At 42.6% G+C, this 24,828-nt stretch overlaps 1 protein-coding gene across 2 annotated transcripts; it reads right to left on the minus strand.

The window, feature by feature from the left end:
- Positions 1-1,970: 1,970 nt before the first annotated feature.
- NUB1 (negative regulator of ubiquitin like proteins 1) lies at positions 1,971-24,180 on the minus strand. 2 transcript variants are annotated; one of them, XM_035129392.3, is made up of 16 exons: positions 23,849-24,180; positions 19,288-19,410; positions 19,025-19,192; positions 18,230-18,288; positions 17,547-17,617; positions 15,932-16,126; positions 14,804-14,892; positions 14,564-14,670; positions 12,943-13,129; positions 11,125-11,232; positions 10,756-10,908; positions 9,993-10,139; positions 9,309-9,401; positions 8,603-8,783; positions 5,907-5,948; positions 1,971-4,180 (listed from the first exon to the last, which is right to left on the minus strand). In XM_035129392.3, the coding sequence occupies exons 2-16, from the start codon at positions 19,402-19,404 to the stop codon at positions 4,008-4,010; spliced, it is 1,890 nt and encodes a 629-aa protein (XP_034985283.3). In that variant the 5' UTR covers positions 19,405-19,410; positions 23,849-24,180; the 3' UTR covers positions 1,971-4,007. The 2 variants fall into 2 exon arrangements, with proteins under 2 accessions (XP_034985283.3, XP_034985284.3); XM_035129393.3 differs by lacking the exon at positions 5,907-5,948.
- Between the last annotated feature and the right edge of the window lie 648 nt (positions 24,181-24,828).

Genomic DNA, 24,828 nt, shown 5'->3' on the forward strand with positions numbered 1-24,828 from the left:
GCTGTGCAAACTGCAAATACTTGCACAATTCTTTCCAGCTGGAGTGGCAGCTTTTGGGGTGCTTTCAGTGTTCGAGTAAAAGACGCAGGGCTAATGGCTTCTACACTAATTAGCTCTCATAGTACTCATAAATGTGACAACTCAACGGATTTTTAAAACTTATTTTTAAAAAGGAAAGCCAAATGGCACACGGTAGGTGCTAACGGAAGGCTTCCTTACGGAAGGCAGCTGCTTGCGAGGCATCTCCCCATTAACGTTTCAGTGGAAGACAGGAAGCTGCCTTACATGCGTCAGACTGGTGGTCCATCTAGCTCAGTACTGTCTGCACTGACTGGCAGCAGCTCTCTAGGATTTCAGGAAAGGAGCACTCCCAGGCTTGAACCTGGGACCTTCCACATGCAAAGCAGATGCTCTACCACTGAGCTATGGACCTTCTCCACATAACCTTTTTTTAAAAGGAGGGCAGTGTTCTATCCATGTTATCACCATCCTCAAATGCCAGAGGCCCCCTGAAGGACTCATGTTCCCAGGTGGAATCCAGGCTGCTTGAGTCCAGGTGGGTGCTGAGCCCCACTGACCGAGGAGCCTGCATGTGCCTTGACTGCTTGCTGCAAACACGGCAGCTCTCCAGATGGTTACGTAAATGGAGGTATGACTATATTACACAAACACACACACACACAGTATAGCACAATTACGGTAGAAACAAGCTGTAAAGAGCAAAAAGTATTTACAACAGACTGTTTTTACAACAGACACAGCAAGCAAGCACTGTTCACAGCCTGTATTTAAAACACAGTTAAGAAACCTAGCACCAAAAAGGATGCAGAAAAAATGTCAGGAGCCCCACTTCCTCTCCACCACCATGGCTGGGCCCTTCAAGAATTCTTAAAACGAATTGTCTCCAAGCAAGCGCAGATATGCTTTCAGCCATACAGACAGAATAAAGAGTAACAGATAACCAGCACATTGTCTTCCCATCAGAAAGTGCTAGTTAGGTGTAAGGACAATGGCACTGGTAGGAGGAGCTGCTACATCCCCACTTATCTGAGAAGCAAATCTCATGTGCCTGATACTTGTCATCACCCAAATGACTGTGTTCAATCATAAAGTTACCACCCAACGTGCATCAGGACATTTCGGAAAAACTAAACCTACCATTTTATAGTCCTGTTTTCTAGCCCTTGGAAAAGCCAAGTAAGGTACCTAATGTGTCCTTGCACACGATACATCCAGGTTCAAGATCGCCTTCTGATGATGACCAGCAGACTTGGTTTGTGGCTTTTGGTGTGTGCCTTGATGGGAGAATGATGCTCCGTGACCTGGCTGCCTGCCCGTCCTGACCAAGCCATTTTAATGGCAGCAAGTTAAGTCCAGCACAGCCTTAAGGAGCATTATCTCCAGAACAGGAACCCTGCATTTCTGTCTCATATTAGTTAAAATACTGAATGAATCCTGGGTGACCTCTAGTGGCGAGACAGCAACTTATTTTTCAGTTTGAGAAGGTCTCTTCAAGGACCAAGGTTTTTATCCTGTGTCACAGGAGGAAAGGTTCGGGTGCAAGAACCATCACATCATAAAAACAAGTTACTACATCAGAGGCGATACTTGTAGTTCTTCATTAATACTTAAAATGTGGGTGCTAATTAGGATCATGAAGCTTTCTTGCTATATAAACACATTTGCTCTCCTGGAGCCTCGTGAATCTGCCCCCAGGAGACTTAAGGAGGCAGTGGCAGCCTCCTAGGTGAGAGGCTAACATTTCAGGGCAATTTACTCTTTGATTTTTTTTTGTGGTCCAGGGATTCAGAAGCTGAGTAGCAGCTGGAACATCTGCGAAAAAAACTTGTACTGTATACACCTTTGCCTCTTACTAGTTTCTTTTGCCTATTTTGTTGCATTTTAAATACATTGGAGGGTGCCTTCAGAACCAGGACTGCTAGGCAGGTTAAAAAATAGCGTTTGCCATGTTTTTTACCAACAATTCTTTATTTACTGCCCCGTGTTTATAGCTGCAAAAACTGGTGTTATACATAAATGCACATAAGATTGTGTCTACATCACCACTACAACCAGTAGTTCCCTGTCTGGTTATCAAGAGGGGCTTAAGGTGAGGTCCACAGTCACACCACCAACTTGGCCTGGTGTGTGGCATCCAGGATGAATTCAGCAAATGCTAAAAAAAAACACAAGTTAGGTGACAACATCACCACTCAATCCAATTTGCATTGGAAGGATAAAGGAGGGGAGTGATTTGTAAGCCAGCAGTACAAGGAAGAATCATACCACATTGCCAACCCTGTCCAGATCAAAGCCACCTACAGGCTCCTCTGGCTGCAGTTTGCAAGTTAATTTTCCAAGGTTTGCTAATCAGCAGTGAGCACAGTGCAGGATGAATTACTGAAGACACAAATTTAGCAGTTACGGGATATTGCAAAAACTGGAAAAGGTGTTTCTTTGCATGAGATCCCTCAGAGCCAATGTTGGCATGAGTCATCAGTACTGAACTGGATGGGCCGCTGGTTTAACACAGCATGGCGCCTGCCTTTCTACTTTTAACACACTTCTATTTTTAAGGCAAGAAACCTTAAATTTTGGAACTACTGAACAAGCACAGCCTAGTCTAAAGACCATGTCACAGGTTGCGCATAACACTAAGCCAAATTATGGCTTGTCAAAAATGAGCAGGTGTGCTGGTACCCAGAGCAAAAACCACAGCCCTTTCACTCCTCCCCTTGTCCTGCTGCTGCCATATTACCCAGAGCTAAGGCATGGTTTGGGCTTGGTGTTGTGTGTGAATCCAAGTTTGTGGTTTGTTCTGGATTCACCACTAGTGGTTTGTTTCAGGGAGACACACCACAAATCTACGTTCACTCACAGCGCTAAACTGAACCACGGCCTAGTGACCATGATATTTGCTCTGAGTGCCTGGCATGCTTGTTCCTTTTTGCTAAGTCATGGTTTGATTTAGTGCAAGTGAGGCCACACAATTTCCTTCTTGAAAAGCTTTGCTTGCAGTATTGCTTTCATTTGCATTTTGACAAGGGGAAGAGGTCTCAAAATGGCTGCAGTTGGACCCCCTTGAAACAAAAGCCTCTTAAACTGATGTGCTGCAATTGAAGTTCAAACACATGTCTGGCTATTTGTATACTATGAATATGCACACTTGCATCACTTTTCCAGGGAAAAGCATCAGCAGGGAAAAGCAACATGGGACACTGCCCAAGAGCCTCTTCCTTTAAAGATAATTAACTTCAATGCCTACCACTTCCAAGTGGGCAATCCTGAGCTTTATGGGGAAACTTCAATAAATGTGATGGGTTGGTGGGGGGGGGGGTTATTGGTTGCTACTGCATTATTGAAAAAAGGAACTGTTTAAAGTCCATGCACAATAGATTTACAGCTGGCTCTAGAATACAGGATGGCCAGAAAAAGCTCTGTAAGAATGGACAAAATCTATACACTTAGGTCTCTATTTCTGCAACCAGAAGATATCAGAGCTAGTCACAGTGGATACTATGTATGTGCTGCCACAATCAGATCATCTGTGGTTTTAAAAGAAATCTGGGTTTTGTGAATGTATGCAGAACTGATTTTATTTGCTCTACTAATTAAATAGATGAATTTCACACCAATATAATATATCGAAGCTCTCTATAAAAATATTTCTTCTGCAAATATTTTTGTTCTACAATTAAATGTATTCCCCTCCAGTATCACTCTAGATTAATAGTACTACAGTTTTACTCATGCCAGTGTTTGTTTTAAAAAAAATGCAACTGACTTAACTTAAGGCATTTGGCAAAAAGAGGGTCAGACATATTTGCAATCTAAGTATTAGAAGTCCACGGTCCTAATCTAGACTAAGTACATTACACTTAAAATTAGTCATGACCAACTTGACCCACTGACTTCACTGCGACTTACATGCAACTAATTTCCCCCCTGTATCTAAGCCCCCCAAACACTGGTTCATGTAAGTGATACTGGAGTCTCTCAGAATTTGCCTACTGGGACTGTGTTTGCAGGTGCTGTATGTAAGAGAGGTATTCATTGATGACAAGCTCTTCCTCTTCCAGAGTTAGGTCCAGATAATCTTCTTCGTGCTCTGGGATGTCCTCTAAGATTTCATTGACAGCATCTACTTCCATGTCTTCATCAGTTGAAGCCCCGGAAGTGCCTGCAAAGAAGACAGGCATGTAGCACACACGACGGAAAAGTCTCTAATTCAAAAGGCCCCTCACCATAACGTTAGCTCTTCTGCAACAGTACTTTGCATCAACAATCTGATTTGGTACAAGGCTTTTTAGGAATCTCTCATCTAATCTGGTCAATAGTTGAGATGTACTGTTCAGACTTAAACCTTTTCCAGATTGTATCAAGCACAATATCAGTGGGGGGGTGAGAAGCAGGGATTATTTCCATAACGTCCAGACCTGTAACTAATTACTGACAACAGTATTGTGAACATTAACAGAACAAAAGGGGGGAGGAGAACCACCCCAAGATGCTACTGACTTGACCCTGGAAGCTATTCAAGGGTCAAGCTATATCACTGTGCAAGACTTTTTTTATGGATAAAGAGCTAATATTTAAAGAAAAATATCATTTAGTGGGTTGTATACAACTCAATGGACCTAAGTTAGTTATGTCCATTAATTTCAATGGGCCTACTCGGAGTAGAACCAGCATTGGCTACATGCAACCCATTATAAAACCCATGCATGAAGCAGAAGCAAACGTTTGAAAGTAAGCTCTTTAGATTTCAAGCGTTCAAGCATAGATCAAATTCAGTATTAGGACAGAAAGCGGTTAAAATGCAAAAAGGAATCCAGGAATTCTGACAAGTACAAACAAATTTGTAAGAGCCTTTCACATACAAGTGAAAGTTTTAATGAACAAGAAGAGACAGCAGATAATTTCTCAGATCCCTCAAGAGGATATAGACGACAGAAGCATAAGAACAGGGTATCAACAGAGTAAGAAGACTTAAGAAAGGAAATGGAGCTGAGCTAGTTCTTTATGTAAAAGCATCCTATACATGTCTATTCAGAATTAAGTCATAGTAGGACTTACTCCAAAGGAGTGTGTATGGGATTGCAGTCCAAAGGAACTGATCACTACATGTATAAGTTCAGGTATTAAGACCAAAGCAAAGATTGTTAAAGCTTTTACAACACAATCCTGTGCATGCTTACTCAAAGGCCCACTGTGTTCAGAGGGGCTTACTTCTAGGAAAATGGGCATAGGATTTCAACTATAGGATCTTAAATAAACATTTTAGAACAGGCATCCCCAAACTGCGGCCCTCCAGATGTTTTGGCCTACAACTCCCATGATCCCTAGTTAACAGGACCAGTGGTCGGGGAAGATGGGAGTTGTAGTCAAAAACATCTGGAGGGTCGAAGTTTGGGGATGCCTGTTTTAGAAAAACCAACATGCCTTAAAATCGCTTAGTAAAATTATAGAACGGGCAAAGGAAAGATTTAGAGGAAAATGCACAATACAAAATCCCTAAATTGATGGTAGAATGATTGGAAGTTTTAGTTTATTCAGGTTTATACTTGAAAAGGAGGAAATTACATTTTTTAAACCAACATTAGGTAAAGAAAAGTGAATATACAAATTGGGGTTTCTCTTTAAATTAATGGAAGTTATTAAAGAGAGCTGACTATCACTCAGTGCAAGAGGCAAGGGGTATATAACATATATGTAAGCTCAGAGGAGGTTGAAAGTGTAGTTTTAAATGACATGACAACAGAAGATATAAGAAATAAAGAATATTGTGAAGGCAGTGCTGCCCTGAAGATACAGTGGGGAATTTTAGGGCGCCATCTTTGCGTTTAATTATAATTTTTCATCTCATTCCGACAAGCAATTAGTGATAATAGGAAGGCCGTTATTACCTTGAGTTTTTCCTCTTTCTTCTTTTCTCTTTTTCCTTTTCTCTTTTTTTAGAAAAAATAAAATAAAAAATGAGTAATTTCAAATGGATGAGCTTGAATGTAAGTGGGTTGAACAACCCATTAAAAATGACAGCTCTCTTTTCTTAAGGGAGGAATTTGATCTAATTTTTACATAAGCAGCCTGCTCCCCCATGAACAAAACCAAAAGGTGTAGTAATTGGTATAACCAACTGTGTCCATTTCTCCATTAATGAATGCATAGAAGGTGCAGAAAGGAGATGTAATATTTTAAGATGTGCTTTAGATAAACTTAAAACGTATGGGATAAGAATTTGGATAGATTCATTTTACAGGTGGCATTCTGGGCAATGGGCAGTAGTCAAGGACAGTCTATTTTCAGAGAGGCATAAAACAAGGCTCCCTCCATCTTTGGTATCTGATGTATTGATCAGCGTTGTACCCTAAAGTCCACAGGATGACTTAGGGTGGAAGACACATGGTTGGAGAGCCTTAACCTTGTCACAGTTAAATGAGCTCTTAAAGGTTTTTTGAGTTCTGGCAGCATATGGGTTTTGACAAGTCTGAGTAAACAGAGACACAACTGAAGTGGAAATTGCCCACTGATGTAAAGCTAAGTGGAAAGCCAAACATAGGGAGATACCCGGGGCACTTTTTCTAACGACAGAAAAAATAAATGGTCAAAAATAATACCCTCATATTCAAGGTGAAACAGCAAATACTAGAGTGGTCAAAATTAAAAACATAACTCTGCTGGGCAGGACAACAGTGCTAAAAATGCACGCCTTCCTAAGTTTTTCTTTCTTTCGTAACTTTATAATAAAACTGCCCAAGGAAGAAAAGCTGAACTTGATTCAAGCAATTATAAACTACTTCATTTGGACCTACCAAAATCCCTGGCATCAAAGCTGAGGTTTCATAATGGAGATGGAGGGACAAGGGAATGGCATCGCCAGACAGCAATGGGAATTAACATTAATGCATAGCCATATTAAGTTCTCTGTGTCAATGGTGGAAGTCCAGTCAGGATATCTGCTATGATACTGGATAGCAAAGACTAGCAATCCACCAGAAAGAATGGGATGTTCCTAGTCTATATACACACATGAAAAAATATCTATCTATACATAGCCTAAGTAGTACAAGGATGTTGTTAGGGAACAAGTGGGCTTCAGAGTCATCTCCAATAACTTCAGTGATCTTCTATAAAGATATTAAGGTGGCAAAAGAAGTCTCAGGCTTTATGACCTAGGAAGGGCCCAGAAGGACCTGCCTCTGCAATATATTCATGATAGGAAGATTTATGACATGCATCAAAGTTCAGGAAACTATACAAACCCACCCACCACCATAGTTTCAGGACTTTCAAATTTGGAACCTGCTCAAAGAAGTCCAGAGAGCACATCAGAGTACTCCCCTATTCTTTTATATAAAAAACATGCTTAGTATCTCTCAAACTGTCAACAACTAACTCACCACTTTTGGTATCTCTCCTGATAACAATGAAAATAGTAAGATGATTTATGGGAAAGTGAATTAATAATAATAATAATAATAATAAATTATTATTATTATATTCAAAAATTACCATTTACCAATGTATAGTGCAGAAAAATTGTGCACATAATGCTTATGACAAAACTATTAGCCATTATGGATGTACAGACAGGTCAGGATGATGCAGTGTCTCAGCAGCCTAAGAAATGATGGGCAACGTTAGTGATGTTTGGAACCACAAATTTCCCATCAGGAAATATTGTCATTATTTAATAGTGCTGTGCTGTTTTTACAGTTTTTAATATTTATATTTAGGATTTTTAAAATATTGTTTCAATTACTTTTTAACTCATCTTTTATTTGTTTTAGCTTTCTGTGTTTAATCTGTGCTTGTTTTAATTTTTGTAAGCATCCTTAGGACTTGGCTCTGGTGGAAAGGTGGGGTATAAATAAATAAATAAATAAATAAATAAATAAATAATGCTGTCAGAGTAACTGTAGCAATTAAATGTGGTTGAGGTTAGGCTTTTGGTTTTTTTACTGGATATACCGTTATGTATCTTATTTGCAAGTCACCGAATTGTAGAGTCGAAAAGGACCACAAGGATCATCTAGTTCAACCCCCTGCAATATAGAAATCTTTTACCCAATGTGGGTCTTGAACCCATGTTCTGAGATTAAGTCTCATGCTCTATCCCACTCAAACCTATCAGCTGCGCAATAACACTAAGAGACTAATTCAAAGGCCTCCAGTGCATACCATCAGAAATACTTCTGTAAAGCTGTCTTGTTTTACGGTGCCAAGCCATCAGGCGGCTACTTGGGAGCTGCACAGCCAATATGGAGAACTAAGCAATTTGAGAAATGGGGAACAGTTCGCACATGCATCGTGTGATAAGAACTCACAGCTGAATGTGTGAATCGCCTCAACTTTATAGTGCAGCGTCTGACTTAACATTATTCTTGTAATATTCTATCACATATACAGTACGAGGCATCCCTTGCTGCTACAGTCCAAACACGTATGAAGCTGCCCATGGACAAGGAAATTTCCCAGTATTTCTGTGCTCCATCTTCCTTGTCTCAACCAGCACTATGTATGCAACATAATTCCCTCTTCTCTCCTGGTTTCATCACCCCAGAGTATCTCACCCACCCAACCCTGCAGCAAGCTCCTTTACCTGCAGAGTCTTTTGACGAACTGGATTCATCTGAGGGAGTGATGCTATCTGAAGTGGTCTGCAATTCAGCTGGGAGAGATCCCCCATAATGAGCAAGCATTTGCACAGCCAGCTGAATGTTGCCTTTAAACACTTTCAGAGCTTGCTCCGCTGCTTCAGGAGTAAAGCCCATATACACCAACTAGGCAATAAAAAGACAAGGAAGAAATACACATCACCAGCCATTGGACCCTTCCTCCAAGGAGGGCAACATGGCATTTTCATGTCAAAACAGCTTGATAAGCAAGGTTACGGTAACACAAAAAGAGAGCGCGTGGCCAGATTTAGACCCAAGTCATCACTAACTTAAGCATCACTGATTTCAACAAGTCTCACTCCAAGAATGACTTTAATTTGGATTCCACCTAGAGAGAACAGTTGCCTAAGGCTACACTGCATGGCTGAATGGGAGTCTGAAGTGTACATCCCATATACAAACTCCACGCTCTCAGCTCTTGTTCCACAATGTTTCCACAATGCAAGAGGCATGGGTTTTGGGAAAATGCACCACGGATTGTAAATATTCCTACGGTCTACTAATTGGCTATACTGAAGTAAATAGTAGCTTGCAATGAACTGTAATAGAAGGAGAACAATGCCCGATAACCCTAAGTGTCACTGGATTTATTTTTCTTAAATGAAAGCTTACTGTATTCTCTGGACTTACTTGATCAATACTTTCCTGGGGAACTTGAAACTGGTTCCCTGGCACTGGATCGTCATCATCTGACAGGAGTAGGTGGGGGTTTTCAAGCATAATCTAGAGCAGAAAACAAACTGAGTATATATACTGAACAAATTTATGCCTCCCCAGTTCACACAAAAGTTACGATTGTCAAAAAAACCAATTAGAGGGTGGGGTGGGATACTATATGCATCTCCTCCATCTCATTTTGGGTGCCACTGACCACCCTCAGTGTAGGACTCCTGAAGAGTAGCCACAAAGACAGCCATTATTTCTTGCTTTATTGGCCACCCTTTCCATTTTCTAGGGGCAAAACAACAGGCATTGGATCATCAAATGGAGCTTGACACTCCCTCTTCCTTATTTGCTCAGTGAACTCGTTTGTGGCTGAATTCCATTTGTTTCATTTTGCAGATCCAGGCACAGAGAGGCTTGGTAAGAAACTCCTAGAATCAAGAGTTTTGTCCGGGTCCAATGATCATGTTCAAGACTACACATTAGTGCACAGTGAAACCTGATTCACCAGGTTGGGATTGAACGTTAGGATCCGTAAAAGTGAAGAAGGCCAGAGAAACTATAAAGCCAACAGAATTTCTTTTTATGCACTTCAACTGAATGTGGGATTCTTCTTTTGCAGTTTAATAAAAGTTTGGAAAAAGCATTTACCTTAACTGCTAGTTCAAGGTCTCCTTTTGCATTATGAAGAGCTTCTCTGGCAGTTCGCTCTGAATAGCCCATACTCTTCAAGGAGTTAATGTCCTCCAATCGCTTTCTTCTTTTAGCTTTCTCCTCTCTTCTTATTTGAGCTTTTTCCTTTACAAGTGGGGGTTTGAGGGGGGAGGTGTGGAGAGAGAAAGCTATTTATTATATAAGCAAGTTACATACCCACACACACTCCTGGTGGATATATTTTCTGTGTTGGTAAGATTTATTCTTTGACTCAAGTGCATTTCTTCCCATTACAACTGTTTCTTGCTCGCGTCCTTACAGTGAACCTTACTTGGTGCAAGAGTTCTCAAGGAAGTGAGAATGCAAAGGGAATGCACAGAAAGTCTACAATCAAAAAGGGTTCGTGCAGCACAGATTTTGAACAAGTTTCTTTTTTCACCTCTCTCAGAGGTTTCTACCAAAGGATGATCAAATTGTTCATTAAATTCAGAAGTTCAGAAGCTGCTTAAAAATTCAGCCCATGACCTTTTTAAATGGGAAAAGCAACATGTAAGTGAGAACAGCTCTGCCTCTTTAATTGTGGGATCCACCCATTTGGTCATTATGCGGAAACCTCTCTGAGGTTTCTTCAGTGGTGTTTTTTTTTGTCATGCAGCAACACACACACAAACACACACACACCCAATGCTGGTGGCATTTAGCTTTTCCTCATGTTTCCCCACTTGTAATCACAGTAATACAAAACAGACCCTTACGGTACCTCTCTCCTGTTGGAAATGTGACTGGCAGCATGGTCCACATTCCCATCGCAAGCTCGGAGACCCAGGCGGGCTTCCTGAGCAGAGAATCCCAGTAGTAACAAGCTATTTATCTTGTCAGGATCGATGCACAACTCTTTAAACAAGGCATGTGCCTGTGTAGAAAAAGAAGGGAAAAGGAAAAATACACTTCTGTTCAAGGGAATGAATAAAGTATGAAGAAAAAGAGTTTTTCTGCTTACAGGCTATTTGGGAAAAATAACACTGGGAATCTGATGCTTCATGACTTGTGTTCAAAGGGGCCTCCTTCCAGGCAACTGCGCAGGCTTAGGGAGGAATTATTAAGTCCGACACTAAACACAGAAACTTACCCTTTGAAGATTTTCACCAGCCTCCCTCTCTCTGCCATTATGATAATGGCTTATTCCTTGAAGCAAGTACAGCCTTAGAAACAAAGCCTTCTCTCTCCCAGAGCTTCCCTAAAGAAAAGAAAGCATTTATAAATGGTAAACTTAAATGAGTTCTCTACAAAGAATCCCATGAAATGGACTGGTTAAAGATCAGGCTTGAATATAGGTAAATAGCCTGTAATGTCAAATAAGCTGAAAATCAGACATGCAACCAATAATCTAGAAAAGGCTTAATGTGAAAGTCATTCAATAATGAAGAGCTTCCTAACAATAATAAGCACATGTACATTTTTTTGTTTTCTCTGTCATTCGCTCTATGTGGGTTAGCCACTCAAAAGGCATTGAAAGGGGAGAAAATATGCTCAACCTTTTGGGCCTGGGGACATCTGGGAATCTCAAAAACTGTCATGGGCACCCCCCACAAATATACCTATTTCACAGAAGAAAAACTGGCGATGCTCAGGAACCTGCCCCCAGACACCTACACCTTGCAAAAGAACAGATAAAACACGGACAAAAAAAGCAAGATCCCCTCCATAAAAAACAGGTACCTGTTCAAACAAGCAGCTCCACTCAAAAGCAAAACAAACCCCACACACCTCAATTTAGAAATTAGGAGGGGAATGGGTTCTTAATGAGACTGATGTGTAGGAGGGCACTGTGGTGCCGATGGATGCTGCGCTGGGAACCCAGCCTTAGAGCCTAGTTTATTTTGGATCTGTAATGATGCTTTGTGAAAAACCATCAGGCCGGACAAGTCCCATCGAAACAAATGGCAACTGTGCAAGAGCCCCCTGGTGCTTGTACAACTCCCTTTCACTTCAATGGGCACAGCTGGAATGCTCCAGCTAAACGCTTCTGCATTTCGCTTAATCTTTGGAAGCACCTTCCCACCGGATTACACAGGGATCAGATTGCATTACTTTTGTTAACATTAATTGGAAAAGTAGGGCTGAATGACTGCTCTGAGTTGGAGGATTATTCCTTTTCTTTGCTTGTCGTGCAAATTCAAGATTCGGAACCTCAAGGGACAGATAACTGGAGAGTATAAAAGGAGCTACAGAACGCGAGGCCATTTGTATGCAACAACAGAATTTCAGAAGTCCACAATCTTCACTCAGTATAGTTTATACAGTCCTTTCAGGCTTTCTAACCAGATTGGTAGAACAGAGGCCCTAGGACTGTTGCTCTTTGAGAGGGGCCCACAGGTATCCACACCATGGTATCCTTAGTAAGAGTGTTAACAGCGCAACTGGGTTTTCTGCTTGGATCTTTCAAGGACTGAGAACATGCAACTCTCCTGAGTTGCTACAATTTCCACTATCCCTGACCACTGGCCATGCTGACTGGGGGTGATAGGAACTGGAGTCCAAACCGTAGAGGACCACAGGTTCCTCACCTGTGCTCTAGCCTTTGTAGAAGTTTATTAAGTGCAATTCTCAGAGTTACTCCTGTGTTCCATGATGTGCAAAAAATGCCATGTCAGAAGAACAACATAAACATCTGTTTCGGAACGAAGACACCCAAGCAGGTGATCTTACAGAATCAGTCCTGGATTCAATGCATCTTTTGTGAATGCGCTTCCTTTCTGAGATTTTGTATTCATGCCTCTGGTTCTCAAGAACACACTCCTTCCTTGGGAAAAGCAAGAAGCAAGTCCCGAGTACCAAAGGCAACCAGCTCTAGTGTGACAGCTCAGATTTCCAAAACACATTTTTCTATAGCAAGGGCGAGTGAATTAAACCCTACCACAACCACACACCATCCTCTTTAGCCTACTTTTATAGTGACCAGTCTTTCGTGGTTCTCTCCGTAACACCTCCTGAAACAATCATGAGCTGCAAGGAGCTTTTTCTCAGCATCATCAAGGCAATCCAGCTGACCCAAGTGGAAGTAGCACCAGACGATGTCCAGCTGCAACACTGCGTAATTATCAACAGTGTTCAGGAGGTCTGAACCACATTCACTGAAACACAACAAGAAAATGATTGGTATTCCAAAGAGGCTCAGCCACCAGTAGAATTTACATGAACATAAAATGTGCAGTTGCAGGTAGGTAGCCGTGTTGGTCTGCGGTAGTCGAAACAAAATAAAAAAATTCCTTCCAGTAGCACCATAGGGACCAACTAAGTTTGTCATTGGTATGAGCTCAAACCAATGACAAACTTAGTTGGTCTCTAAGGTGCTACTGGAAGAAATTTTTTTTATAAAATGTGCAATGCTGCAAAATACAATTATTTTCCTTAAAAGTCTGGTGCATTAGTGTAGCAAAGTGGTTAAGGGTACAGTTCTTGACTGAAACTCCATTGGCCTAGGGGCTGTAGGAAGGGTGGTAGCAGCCAGCAGGGGCCTTTCTATCTTAGCTGCAGCCCACCCCACCTCACACAGGCTTGAAAACGCCTTCCACTGGTGCAAATAGAAGGCAGTTTCCAAGCCCAATTGCTGTGGGAATTTTTCTTAACAGTGCAATTAGGGAGGGAAGGGTAACTCTCCCAGAAGCAGTCTCCGTGAAGATTACCCACACAAAGCAATTAGGCATGATTTTGGAGGGTACGGCTGCACCCGGTCTTATTTTGGCCCCTCCTACTGCCAGCATGCAATTCCTGGATGATTGGTTCTGCACGCCTGGGCAATAGGATTCAGAGAACACACCACTGTATCAGCACAGAAATGCCAGATACATGGCCGCCGCCGCTATGAGTAAGACGGCAAAGAAAGAACCAAAATGAGACTGGGTTTATTTATAGGCATTTGAAGCACACCCTTAATCATGCAGTCCGAGGGTGGGCTACATATAGATGAGTACAATTTAACCATGTAATATTTTCCATCGCCTAAAGACTTGTGCAGAAAATGTTGTGGGTGGCACAGAGGAAGATTATGATTATTAATTTCTGCTAGAGCCTATCAACCAGTGTGTGTAAATATAGTGGTATTTTGGGTGCTGAGCTCTTTCCAGAAGGGCTCTCTCACATCTCTCAGGAGCTGCACGCTTGATGCTTCTGCAATCCACTGGTTGGGGCACCCACTGTGACATGCTGTTGGGCGCTGTGCATGTTGGTGGGGCATGGTGTTATCATGGCTTCATCCCAGACTGGCTGACATGGTTAGTTCCTTTCGTTTCTGAGTGGTGTGCAGCATTGTTTCAGCTATGTCCTGGGATTTGTGGGCAGGGGTGGTGTTGCTAAGGACAATAGAAATGTGGCTGGAGTTTTTGCTGATTTTTTTTTTATTTCTGACATGCCCTCCTTTCTTTCCCATGTGGGTCATCTCCTGGTTATAGTAGCAATACACTGCCAGTTCTTTTTAAAAGAACATTACGGGATTGCGCTGTAAAGTTCTTTTAAAAGTACCAAGTACCATATCCAAAGTTCTTTTAAAAGTACCAAGAGGTTCTCACCAGAAATGTTTATCTGCATCCAACAGGAACGGCAGCGCCATAGCATAATCTTTTTTCTTCAGGAATGCTCTGCCCTTTTCATGATAGCCCATGGCTAAGAAAAGAGCCTGTGGGGGTGGAGGGAAAAGCATTTGACTAACACTAAACCTTAGCGCAAACTGCAATTAAAAGCAAGCCTTTCCTGTTCTTCAGGGAAAAGAACAAAACAGAAAGAACAACTTATTCACAGCATACACTCACTTTTTTTGCTTGTGGGGGAATCTTGATTGTTCTTCCGGTTTGGTTTGCTATGTCCAGGTAAGGTGCTCTGTCGGGATCCATAGAATCCTCTGAAACAGATCAGGCAGAAAATGAGGAAATCTGTGTTTTTGCAGGATTAGCTCTGGCTCCCTTAAATTCCAATAATGTATAGACCAAGACACTGTTTCTCAATATTCCATCTGTAAAATACAATGGCCTGCTTCACTGGATTGTTCTTGTTCTGTATACAACACATCTGTATTAATTTTTGGATAAATCAATTGCCACGAGAAATAACTGATTATTGTGCTAGATCTTTTTTTTTTTAAAAAAAAGTAGGTATTTTGTGGTTCCTGAATGAGGTTCTTAATAATACACAACTCTGTCCAAAAGAAATTGAGGTCTTTTTCCTGCCCTGTGGAACGCCCTCCCATCAGATGTAATGGAAATAAACAACTACCTGACTTTTAGAAAACATCTGAAGACAGCCCTGTTTAAATAAGTTTGTAATGTTTGATTTATCGTGTTTTTAATATTCTATTGGGAGCCGCCCAGAGTGGCTGGGGAAACCAAGCCAGATGGGTGGGGTATAAACAATTAATAAAATAAAAGAAATAAATAATATATTTAGCATTACATGCAAACCAGGTGTCTCACACTCATGGACAGTGACAAACTCCTAGTTGGGATAACACACGTACAACCATTCAGTTGGATGGGCCATTCTGGATTTTAGAACCATGACCAAAGAAATGTGGTAGCCTTGTGGAGCACCTGTCCAAGTTAGGAGTGGGTGACCCATGGGGTGGGATATAATGCTATGGCCTTCTGGGCCAAAAGGCCCCTCCTTTCTGCTGTAAGTGAACAAAACACACACAAACTGCCTGAAGCATGAAGGAAGGGCAAGGCTGATGGGTTTTCCAGGATTGCAATTGCTGGTATGTCAGTTGAGGGAAAAGCAGATCTGGGCTTACACTGAGAGAAAAACCAGCTGTGACTCTCTTTAAGAACGACATGCATCTTCACACTATTTGCAAAGCAGGACAATGCCATTTCCATTTCATTAGTCTTCTTTAAATGGAATTTTAATCTGTACTGCTAATGATGGGATTTACAAGCGCTCCTTACCTCGCTCTGCAAGTATTTCTAAGCCTTTTTTTGTCCTTTGCATCCTTTTGTTCATTTCTTTTTTCTTCACAGCCTCTTCCTCCTGTTCCATTTCCTCATTGCGGACTTTCTTCCTGGTTTCCTCTTCGGACAGTTTTAGCTCAAGCACCATGACCTTGACGTTGTGCGTCACACCTTGCTCCTCTAGAGTCTTTCCTGTAAAATGGAGGCAGGTTTAATGTGCCAAAGTCAGCTGGAGGAATATGGGATTAAAAGTTTTTTAAATGTATGGCTGAAAAGAAACAAATAAAACCCGGCACAGCTTCAATTAAAATACAGGCTGCAGCTGCATAACACTTTATAGTCAACTAGTTGACCCTCCCATGTGTTGCTGTGGGTTATCCCTGTGGCTGCCCCCACCCTGTGACGATCCATGACACATTGCTGTGCCTGACTCAGGGTCCTTGTTTCCCAGGAAAGGGGGAGGATGTGTTCGTTTCCCCCTGGACTATGTGTTTTCTCCCCCCTCCCGGTTGTGTCTCATCCCTGTGATTACTCCCATCCTGTGGTGACCCATGAGGTATCCTGTCCCCCTTCCCCCCACCCCATGGCTCCCCCCACCCTATATCAGCCCATGACCTATTTGGGCCCCTCCTCCCCCCACCCCGGGCTCCCCTCGGGATAGTATTTAAAGGGCTGTAGAACTGAGGCCTTGTCTGTAAAGTGAAGCTCAGTCCTAGTCTGTAAAGTAGAGCCAAGGCCTAGTCTGCGGGCTGTAAAGTAGGGCCGAGGCCTAGTGTATAGGCTGTAAATTAGAGCTGAGGCCTAGTCTGTGGGCTGTAAAGTAGAGCCGAGGCCTAGTTTGTAGGCTTTAGAGGCGAGGCCTAGTCTGTGAAGTAGAGCCAAGGCCTAGTCTGTGGGCTGTAAAGTAGAGCTGAGGCCTAGTGTATAGGCTGTAAATTAGAGCTGAGGCCTAGTCTGTGGGCTGTAAAGTAGAGGCGAGGCCTAGTCTGTTGGCCTTGGCTTGGGCTAGTATTTAAATGCGAGCCAAGGCCTCTACCCTGTATCTCCATTCCTTGGCCCCAGCCTGACGCCGTGGGTTGTCTGGTAATGGCCGCTTTGGTGGTTTCAGTTGCTCGGTTGATGATATCATTATTTGGCGCCGCCCTTCAGAGCTTTTGCTGGCGACAGTGTGTGATCTGCCTTTCTATTGGATGCTGCTGGAGTCTTCAGAGTTTCTGCTGGTGATGTCTAATTTGCGCACCACCTTCTTTGTGTTTAATCATTATTTTAGGTATGAAAGGTGTGCTTTTCTGGAAACAAATTTATGCCAGATCCCTCCCTGATGGGCAAGGTACGCTTTGTCCTAATTTGTTGCATTTCGGTTCAGCGGTTACGGAGGAAGGGTGTTACATCCGCGCATGCAGTGGGAACATTTATATATATATCTAGATATAGCCAATTCCCCATTTGCACGAGAGTTGTGTTCCAGGTCACTGTGCATGTCAGCAGTCACATGTAAGCCTGCTCCGCCTCTGCCGTCTTCCGGGGCCAAAAGCAGTGTGTGTGTTGGCAGTTGCATGTCAATCATATGTGCACAAAATGGTCGCCATATCTGAAACTATAAGATACGTACCCAAGTCAAGCTGCTTCTTATTTATAATTATTTTGATGCAATTTTCTTCCAATCCATATGCTTGTGCTATTCTGTGAAGCAGAGCAATAGATATTAAATGCTATTCAGTTTTAACAGGATATTAGTTTGTATATTTTTTGACTTCTAACTTACTTTTCGGGGGGGGGGATACTGAATTTTAAAATATTTTTTTCTGAATAAGGAGGTTCTTTTCACACATTTTTACCACACAGAGAGGAAGTTGACTCATTAAATTTACTACAACAGGCAGAAAAAATCATTAAGTGGTCCACCAAGACCCTTAGAGGTTTTCAAGTGGTCCATGGGGATGGGGGGAGTTTGAGAGCCACTGCTATAGACCAAGAACCACACAGAAGCAAGAGAGTTCGTCAGTCCTGTTCTTGTTTCAACTGATAATCACACAGGGCTATAACCCCACGAGTAAATCCCAATGAATTCACAGAGACTTACTTTTGAAAAAATATGCACAAAATTCACCTGCACCTTTTGATAAAAATATTTGCAAAATATGCCCAAGGTGCCATTACTGTGCTCAATTTAGGAGGCATTACTAAGTTAAATGTCAAATATGAATACACCAGACCCAGATTATATGGTATAAAAAACTATATAAAAGGTGGGTAGGGAAGAAAACCTCAAAAAGGCAAATGGTAATTACTTACTGAGATCTGAGCTCCTTGCCTGTGATGACCAATTTTGTCTCCAGCACATTTTTTCTTGCCTGCAGAGATATAATTGCCAAGTTAAAGTGAACTGTGTGGTTCCTTCCAAGGAGACTTACAAAATTCAACAAATCCAAATTTTTTTCCGGAATTGAGTGTTTTTATTCTAAACAATGGTTTATGTTAGGGCTATTTGAGCCCAATGTCAAATCTGTAAATTGGTTTTTAAAAGCACTAGAGCAGGCATGTCAAACCTGCGGCCCTCCAGATGTTTTGGCCTACAACTCCCAGGATCCCTAGCTAGCAGGACCAGTGGTTGGGGAAGATGGGAATTGTAGTCCAAAACATCTGGAGGGCCGCAGGTTTGACATGCCTGCACTAGAGGATCAAGCAAGATACTCAATGCTTTATCCTTTCCAACTGTGAAGTTCCATGCAATGAAGCCTTAAGGTAAAACAAAAGAAGTCCAATCACTGAATATTAGAATTATGCAGTTGGAAATTGTTCTGAGAATCATCTAGCCAACCCCCTGCAATACAGGAATATGCAACTATCCCATATAGGGATCGAACCTGAGACCTTGGGGTGATCAGCACCGTGCTCTAACCAACTGAGCTGTCCAATCGAGTGGCTCCTTACTCCATCACCCCCTACATAAGGCAAAGAGAAGACCCATTTCAAGGCAGCTTATCTGCCTGTTCTGTACACATGAAATGTTTCCATTCGTTACACATCCACAGCAATTACTGAGCGTATTATATATGCTTCTTTTGAGAATATTAAACAATTGCTTACTTTACCCATCCTTGTAGGCAAGGCTACTTCAAGCGTCGCAACTCCCGTCATCTTATAAGCTTCATTTTTCGTTCCTCGCTCGACTGCTTTGGAGCGTATCTCTTCCAGGAGGGCCTCTATTTCATTGTCATTACAATTTAGCCTGGCTGAATATTGCAGTGCGAGATCCTAGGATGATAAAAAAAGGATCTGTTAAGAAATGAAAGCAGTAAATTTGCACAAAGTAAAAAGCAGCAACAATATGCCAGCCACAGACTACTTGCCTTCAGCTCCTCACCCGCCTCCTGGTAGCTGTTTGTATATGGGGGTTTCCATAGCTGAATTTTGTCTTCTCGCAAATAGTTTTTCAGTTTTGCTGCGAGGTATTTGTTCTGTGCCATTTTTACCTAGGAAACAAAATCAAAATGCTCAGTCCGATGTGCACTAGTTGCTGAAATGGGCATCGTAATCTTGTAGATAGGCTGCATCAAAATGCATATTCTACTTCCTCTTATCCCAAAAAGAAACTTGCTTGTTTAAATGGTTCAGAAACTGATGAAGTACAGGAATGGCTTGGTAGAAAATGACATGCTTTGCATACAGTAAATCCTAGGTTCAACCCCTAGCATCTCCTAGTGAGAAAGACCTGCCTGGAACCTTGGAAAGCTACTTCTAGTCAGCATCAATAATACCGAGAATGATGGACCATTGTCTTGACTTGGTGCAAAATAGCTTCCAATATATTATGGCTTTGTTACAATTGTTTATATCCTGCCTTTCAGGTTATAAATCATAGAAAACAGCTTACAAACAGCACTCACTTATGCATTTTAACAAAACACCAGGATATTTCCCACATGACAGTTAATGATAGACTGCTAAAGGGGGGGGAGGCAGAGAAGTGGAACTGTTTCTTTTAGTGCAGGTGTAGCAAAGAAATTGCACCAGTTATCAAACTGTTTTTAATTTAGTTATATATTTTATTTTTTCCTTTTTATATACCACCTTTCCTTCAAAATCAGGGTGTCATGCATGGCTCTCTTCCTCCCCATATTATTCATATTATGGTGCATTAATTCACCTCACATTTCTAAGACTTTCTTCCTAACAAGGAAACTGATTGTTGTAGCTACGGAAAAGGGAGGGAGTGAAATAGTGCAATCCTGAAACTTACAAAAAATATGAAGCTATGATGCCTGTATTTTTGGTGGCAAAAATGAAATGGAAGTTGCAAAGAACATTATACAAGCAAGCAACAAACAAAAGCACTCAGCTGATGCTGAGTAGCAAACAGCCAATAAACTTGGAACTGATGTTTGTTAATGATTTAACATGTTTTTATTTGCTCCATATAGCTGTTCTCTTCTTGTAAACCAATCTTATAAAAACCATTGTCAGGTTGAAATCTTATGCCTGCAATCACAGAAAGAACTAATGTATTTGCTTGGAAATTTAAGATTCATGGAGATGGATGCTGAATCAATGCTCCAACACAGCTTCACATCTTTACCCAGGATAAAATGTCATATCAGCTCTGAAATCTACTCAAACTAAAATCTTAGCAGGATTTAATGCAGCTGACTGTGTAAAGCCTGGGAGAAGTTCTAACTAAACTGGATTGGCATTGGATGACAGCTGACCAGAATAGCTTGCTTGGGCTGCTCTTGTGCCTTAAACAGCAGCTTGATTTGCAGAAATCAGCATTTGGAAGCTTTTGATAGCAGGAAGAAAAACATGACCACCTGCAAATGTATGCAGATCAAGCTGTCACCAGAGGCTGCACTACAGGGGCCAAATTAAAAGTTGGCACCAAAAAGGGCAAAACAGAAATTTCAAATGCTGCAATCTTTAAACCCCTTTTATCTTGCAAGATTCACAACTCTATAGAGGAAGTGGTCTGAGGACTTCAGCTGTTGCTACTTCTCTTTTCCATCTCTACCATGCCTTCCACACTTTAGTATCTGCCAATGATCCCAGCGCAGCCAGAGCTGCCGCCAGATTTTACAGACATAGCCAAAATATCCTGCCAACATGCTGATATTTTTGAAGTTGTGATGAAAGTAGGAAGCCAGAGAAAAGCAACTCCTAATTTCTTCATGGACTTTCTCTTTCTGTCACCATATGGATAAGCAGAAGGTCAGGGGCTTAACTTTTTATTCCTTCTACAAAATCAACCAAATATGTGGTCGTCTTGACTGGCATTGCCTTTTCTGTTTGAGCCAGATGAGAAAAACAGAAAGGGGGGGATGGAAGATATTAAAGAGCAGGACAAATGAAAGGACGGAAACTGAGAACATTGTGTGAAAGAAATCTACATGCAGAGCCTCTTCAAGAGTCCAGAGACTCATTTATGGCTGCTAAAAGATCTGCCGAAGATCTTTAAAATGCTGCCATCTGCCACTTGGGGTAAGGCAGTAAAACTGATTCATTAGTTTTGCTTTCATTTCTAGAGTTTGGTTCATATCCATTTATCGCACTGCCATTGACACTGAAATGGAAGGAGACTCCATGAGGAAACATTTCTATTAATCTTTTATTGTGTGAAACTTCTACTTCTCAGACAGACGCTGTAAATATATGAGCGAACTTTAAAGACAGTGCCTCTGTAAGAAAACCAATGAGGGAGGTGCACTGAATTATATTTTTTTGCTGAGAACATTGCATGAAACACACATCAATTAGCAACTGATCTAACCCCTCTGCTCATCCCACCAAGTTGCCAGTTCCCTCTTGCATTTTAATAGCTGTGTGACATGCAGAGATCAAAGCGGGAAGACTTAAACTTCAGGAAGAAGTTTGGCTTTTAATCTGTCACATGGCAGATGTGCCTTTGGCTTTTAATCTGTCACATGGCTGTTTAAAAGAGTCTACCAGAAACCAGCAGGCCTATAGCACAGGATATTATATTTCAACCACCTAAGGCAGGCTAAGGACTGGCTGATGGCGCAGGGCTTTGTGCCCTTGGCCTTTAAACATAATTCATTCTGAAAGTAAAAGCTTATTGCAGATTGATTCTGCATTGCTCTGCAGTGTGCCCATTTGAAAACAGTCCCAGCAATGTTGGTGTAGTCACATCTGTCCAGTGATGTTGTGGGTGGGTGCATGTGGGAAAGAAAAGGTGTCAATGATCCCTTAGAGGGGAGGAGTTTCAAATGCCTATTGTTATTTATTAAATTTGTATACTGCCTGTCATCTGCAGATCTGAAGTAATCACAATTCTGGAGAAAAGCTACACCGTTGAACTAAAAATGAATTGTGTACATGGAGCTAAGCAGCAGGAAAAGCTTCAGTGGTGTCATTTTCATGAGTCAGGTTCCTATTAAAAGACACAGGCACAAGGAAACTAAAGAGAAATGTTGCAAGTTGACAATTTGCCCGGGGCATATGCTATCATCTTTTAGGCATGGGGTGAAAACAGTTTCATTTTCCCAAGTTTTACATAGTACATTGCCATGATGTACTTTTTTTTTACTTTCTACATTTACTACATTTTACTACATTTTTACTTTCATGACAATTTTTAAATTCTGCGGCGCCCTGCCCCAACTGATATTCCTAAAGGTAAAGGTCCAGTTGTGACCGACTCTGGGGTTGCGCGCTCATCTCGCATTATTGGCCGAGGGAGCCAGCGTATAGCTTCCAGGTCATGTGGCCAGCATGACAAAGCCACTTCTGGTGAACCAGAGCAGCACACGGAAACACTGTTTACCTTCCCGCTGTAGCGGTTCCTATTTATCTACTTGCATTTTGACGTGCTTTCGAACTGCTAGGTTGGCAGGAGCTGGGACCGAGCAACGGGAGCTCACCCCGTCACAGGGATTCAAACCGCTGACCTTCTGATCAGCAAGCCCTAGGCTCAGTGGTTTAACCCACAGCGCCACCTGGGTTCTATTTGACTGCAAAAGTGTTTTATTCTATTTATTTTGCTTAAATTCTTCCTTGGAGGCCATATGAGGAAAGGGCGGGATTCAGATGCCTACCCAGCAAATAAATTCAGGTTCTGCAACCAAAACACATTTCAAGCTCACACACCACAAACCTGCTTCTAAAAATCTGACTTTTTGCAGTACCGAAAAGTGAGGGGGCACCGTGCTGGAAAGTGTGGTTATAAGCAACTGCGGGAGACGCCACATGACCTCCCCACAACCACCTCAGAACAAATGCTCAATCAGGAGGTCATCTGGGTTGGCCACCTTTAATGACCCTGCTGGTTTAATGATGTGTTTGGGCGCGTGTGCCCAGTGCTTTTTAACCCCGAACCACCTTGATTAGATGCTTTTGGCAGCACATAAATGCCACAAGCCAGCACCCAACTGATTTAACTCGGGTGTGTGTGTGTGTGTGTGTGTGTGTGTGTGAGGAAGGGAATTAAGTGCTTCCCCAGAGATGAGGCAGACGGGTCAAGTCAGATCCCACCTCCCTGGGGACACAGTGTGTGGGGTATGCGTGCATTTTTAAATTTAAATTTATTACCGGTAGACTTAAATATACCACCCTTCATCAAAAGATCTCAAGGCCATGTCAGTTTAGGTTTTAGTACTATTATGAAATGTGCATTTTAGATTTTCAGACTGCATTGTATACTTTTATAGGTTAGCCACTTTTGGGGAGTATGCTGTCAAAATGCAGATTAAAATCCTTTATGAAGACATTTTGAGCCCACCCTGCCCCCTATGCAGAGCGCATTTGTAGGGAGCTGTTGTTAATATTTGTGGTTAAGGTGACTGTTGAAGCAGCCTTTTGCCACCCCCTCCCTCCTCCAGGCCAGAGGGGCTTTGTTGAAAACAGAGGGGGGGGCCTCCTCTCCCCACGGCTGCTTATGGGACGCCGCTGGCCGTCACTCACCTGAACGCTTTCCTCTCTCCGCCCCGCTCCGCTCCCAGTGGCGGCGGCGGGGGAGGAGGGCGCGTCCAGAGCGGCACGCGCTGGGTGGAGACGCGTCTCCGCCTCCCGGCCGCCGCCGCCCCTCGGCGATCCACCCGCCGCCAGACCCAGGTTCTGACAAGGAACAGAAGGCGCTGCCGGGTCTCCTACGTGTGGAAGCCCGTCGGAAATGAAAGAGAAAACACTCCCGGCTCCCCCTCCCAGATCGGGCGGTCATGTGACCGGGAACGGCGCTCCCGAGACGCAGCCGCTACCGCCGTCGCCGCCGCCATTTTAGTTCTTCTTTCGTTTGTGGCGTCGAAAGGCTCGCCGCCTTCTTTCGCACGCGCCGCCGACCTACGTCACACGAGGGAGGAGCCAACCGTTGCCTCAGCCAGGTGTGCGCATCGCTTCACGCACTCGTTTAAAAATCTAACGGCAACGACGGGAGGGTCCTTCTCCGCTTTCCTCAGGAGCGGAACGGAGTTGGAATATTTATGTGCTGCCCGTTCGTCCGAGGACCACAGGGGCTGCTTACAGCGTAAAAGCACAAAAATACACACCATAGTAACGGAACAAAAACACCACCACTCGGTGCCTGGAACACACAACAGTTTAGAAGTCCATAGATTGAATTAGCGAAAGGTGGCGGAGAAGGGGAAGGTTTTCTCCTGGCGCCTAAATATATGTAATGAAGGCACCAGGCTAGCTTCCCTGGAGAGAGAAGTCCACAAGAACGGAGCCATTGCAGAAAAGGCCCCGTTCTTTTGTTGATGCCCTCCTGGATCCTCATGGAGGGGCCACATTTTTGAAAGGCTCCTGTTTTTAAAATAAAAAATGGTGGCACTCATGGTGCTTACCTACTGCTTCCTAGCAGAAACTTTTAAGGAGCACACATTTTAGGCTGCAGGCACCATAGGCGGTATGTGCACACAATATTAAGTACAGTAAACACGAGCGAG

The sequence above is a fragment of the Zootoca vivipara genome, chromosome 11 (genome assembly GCF_965207765.1).
Source record: "Zootoca vivipara chromosome 11, rZooViv2.hap1.1, whole genome shotgun sequence".
NCBI lineage: Eukaryota > Metazoa > Chordata > Lepidosauria > Squamata > Lacertidae > Zootoca > Zootoca vivipara.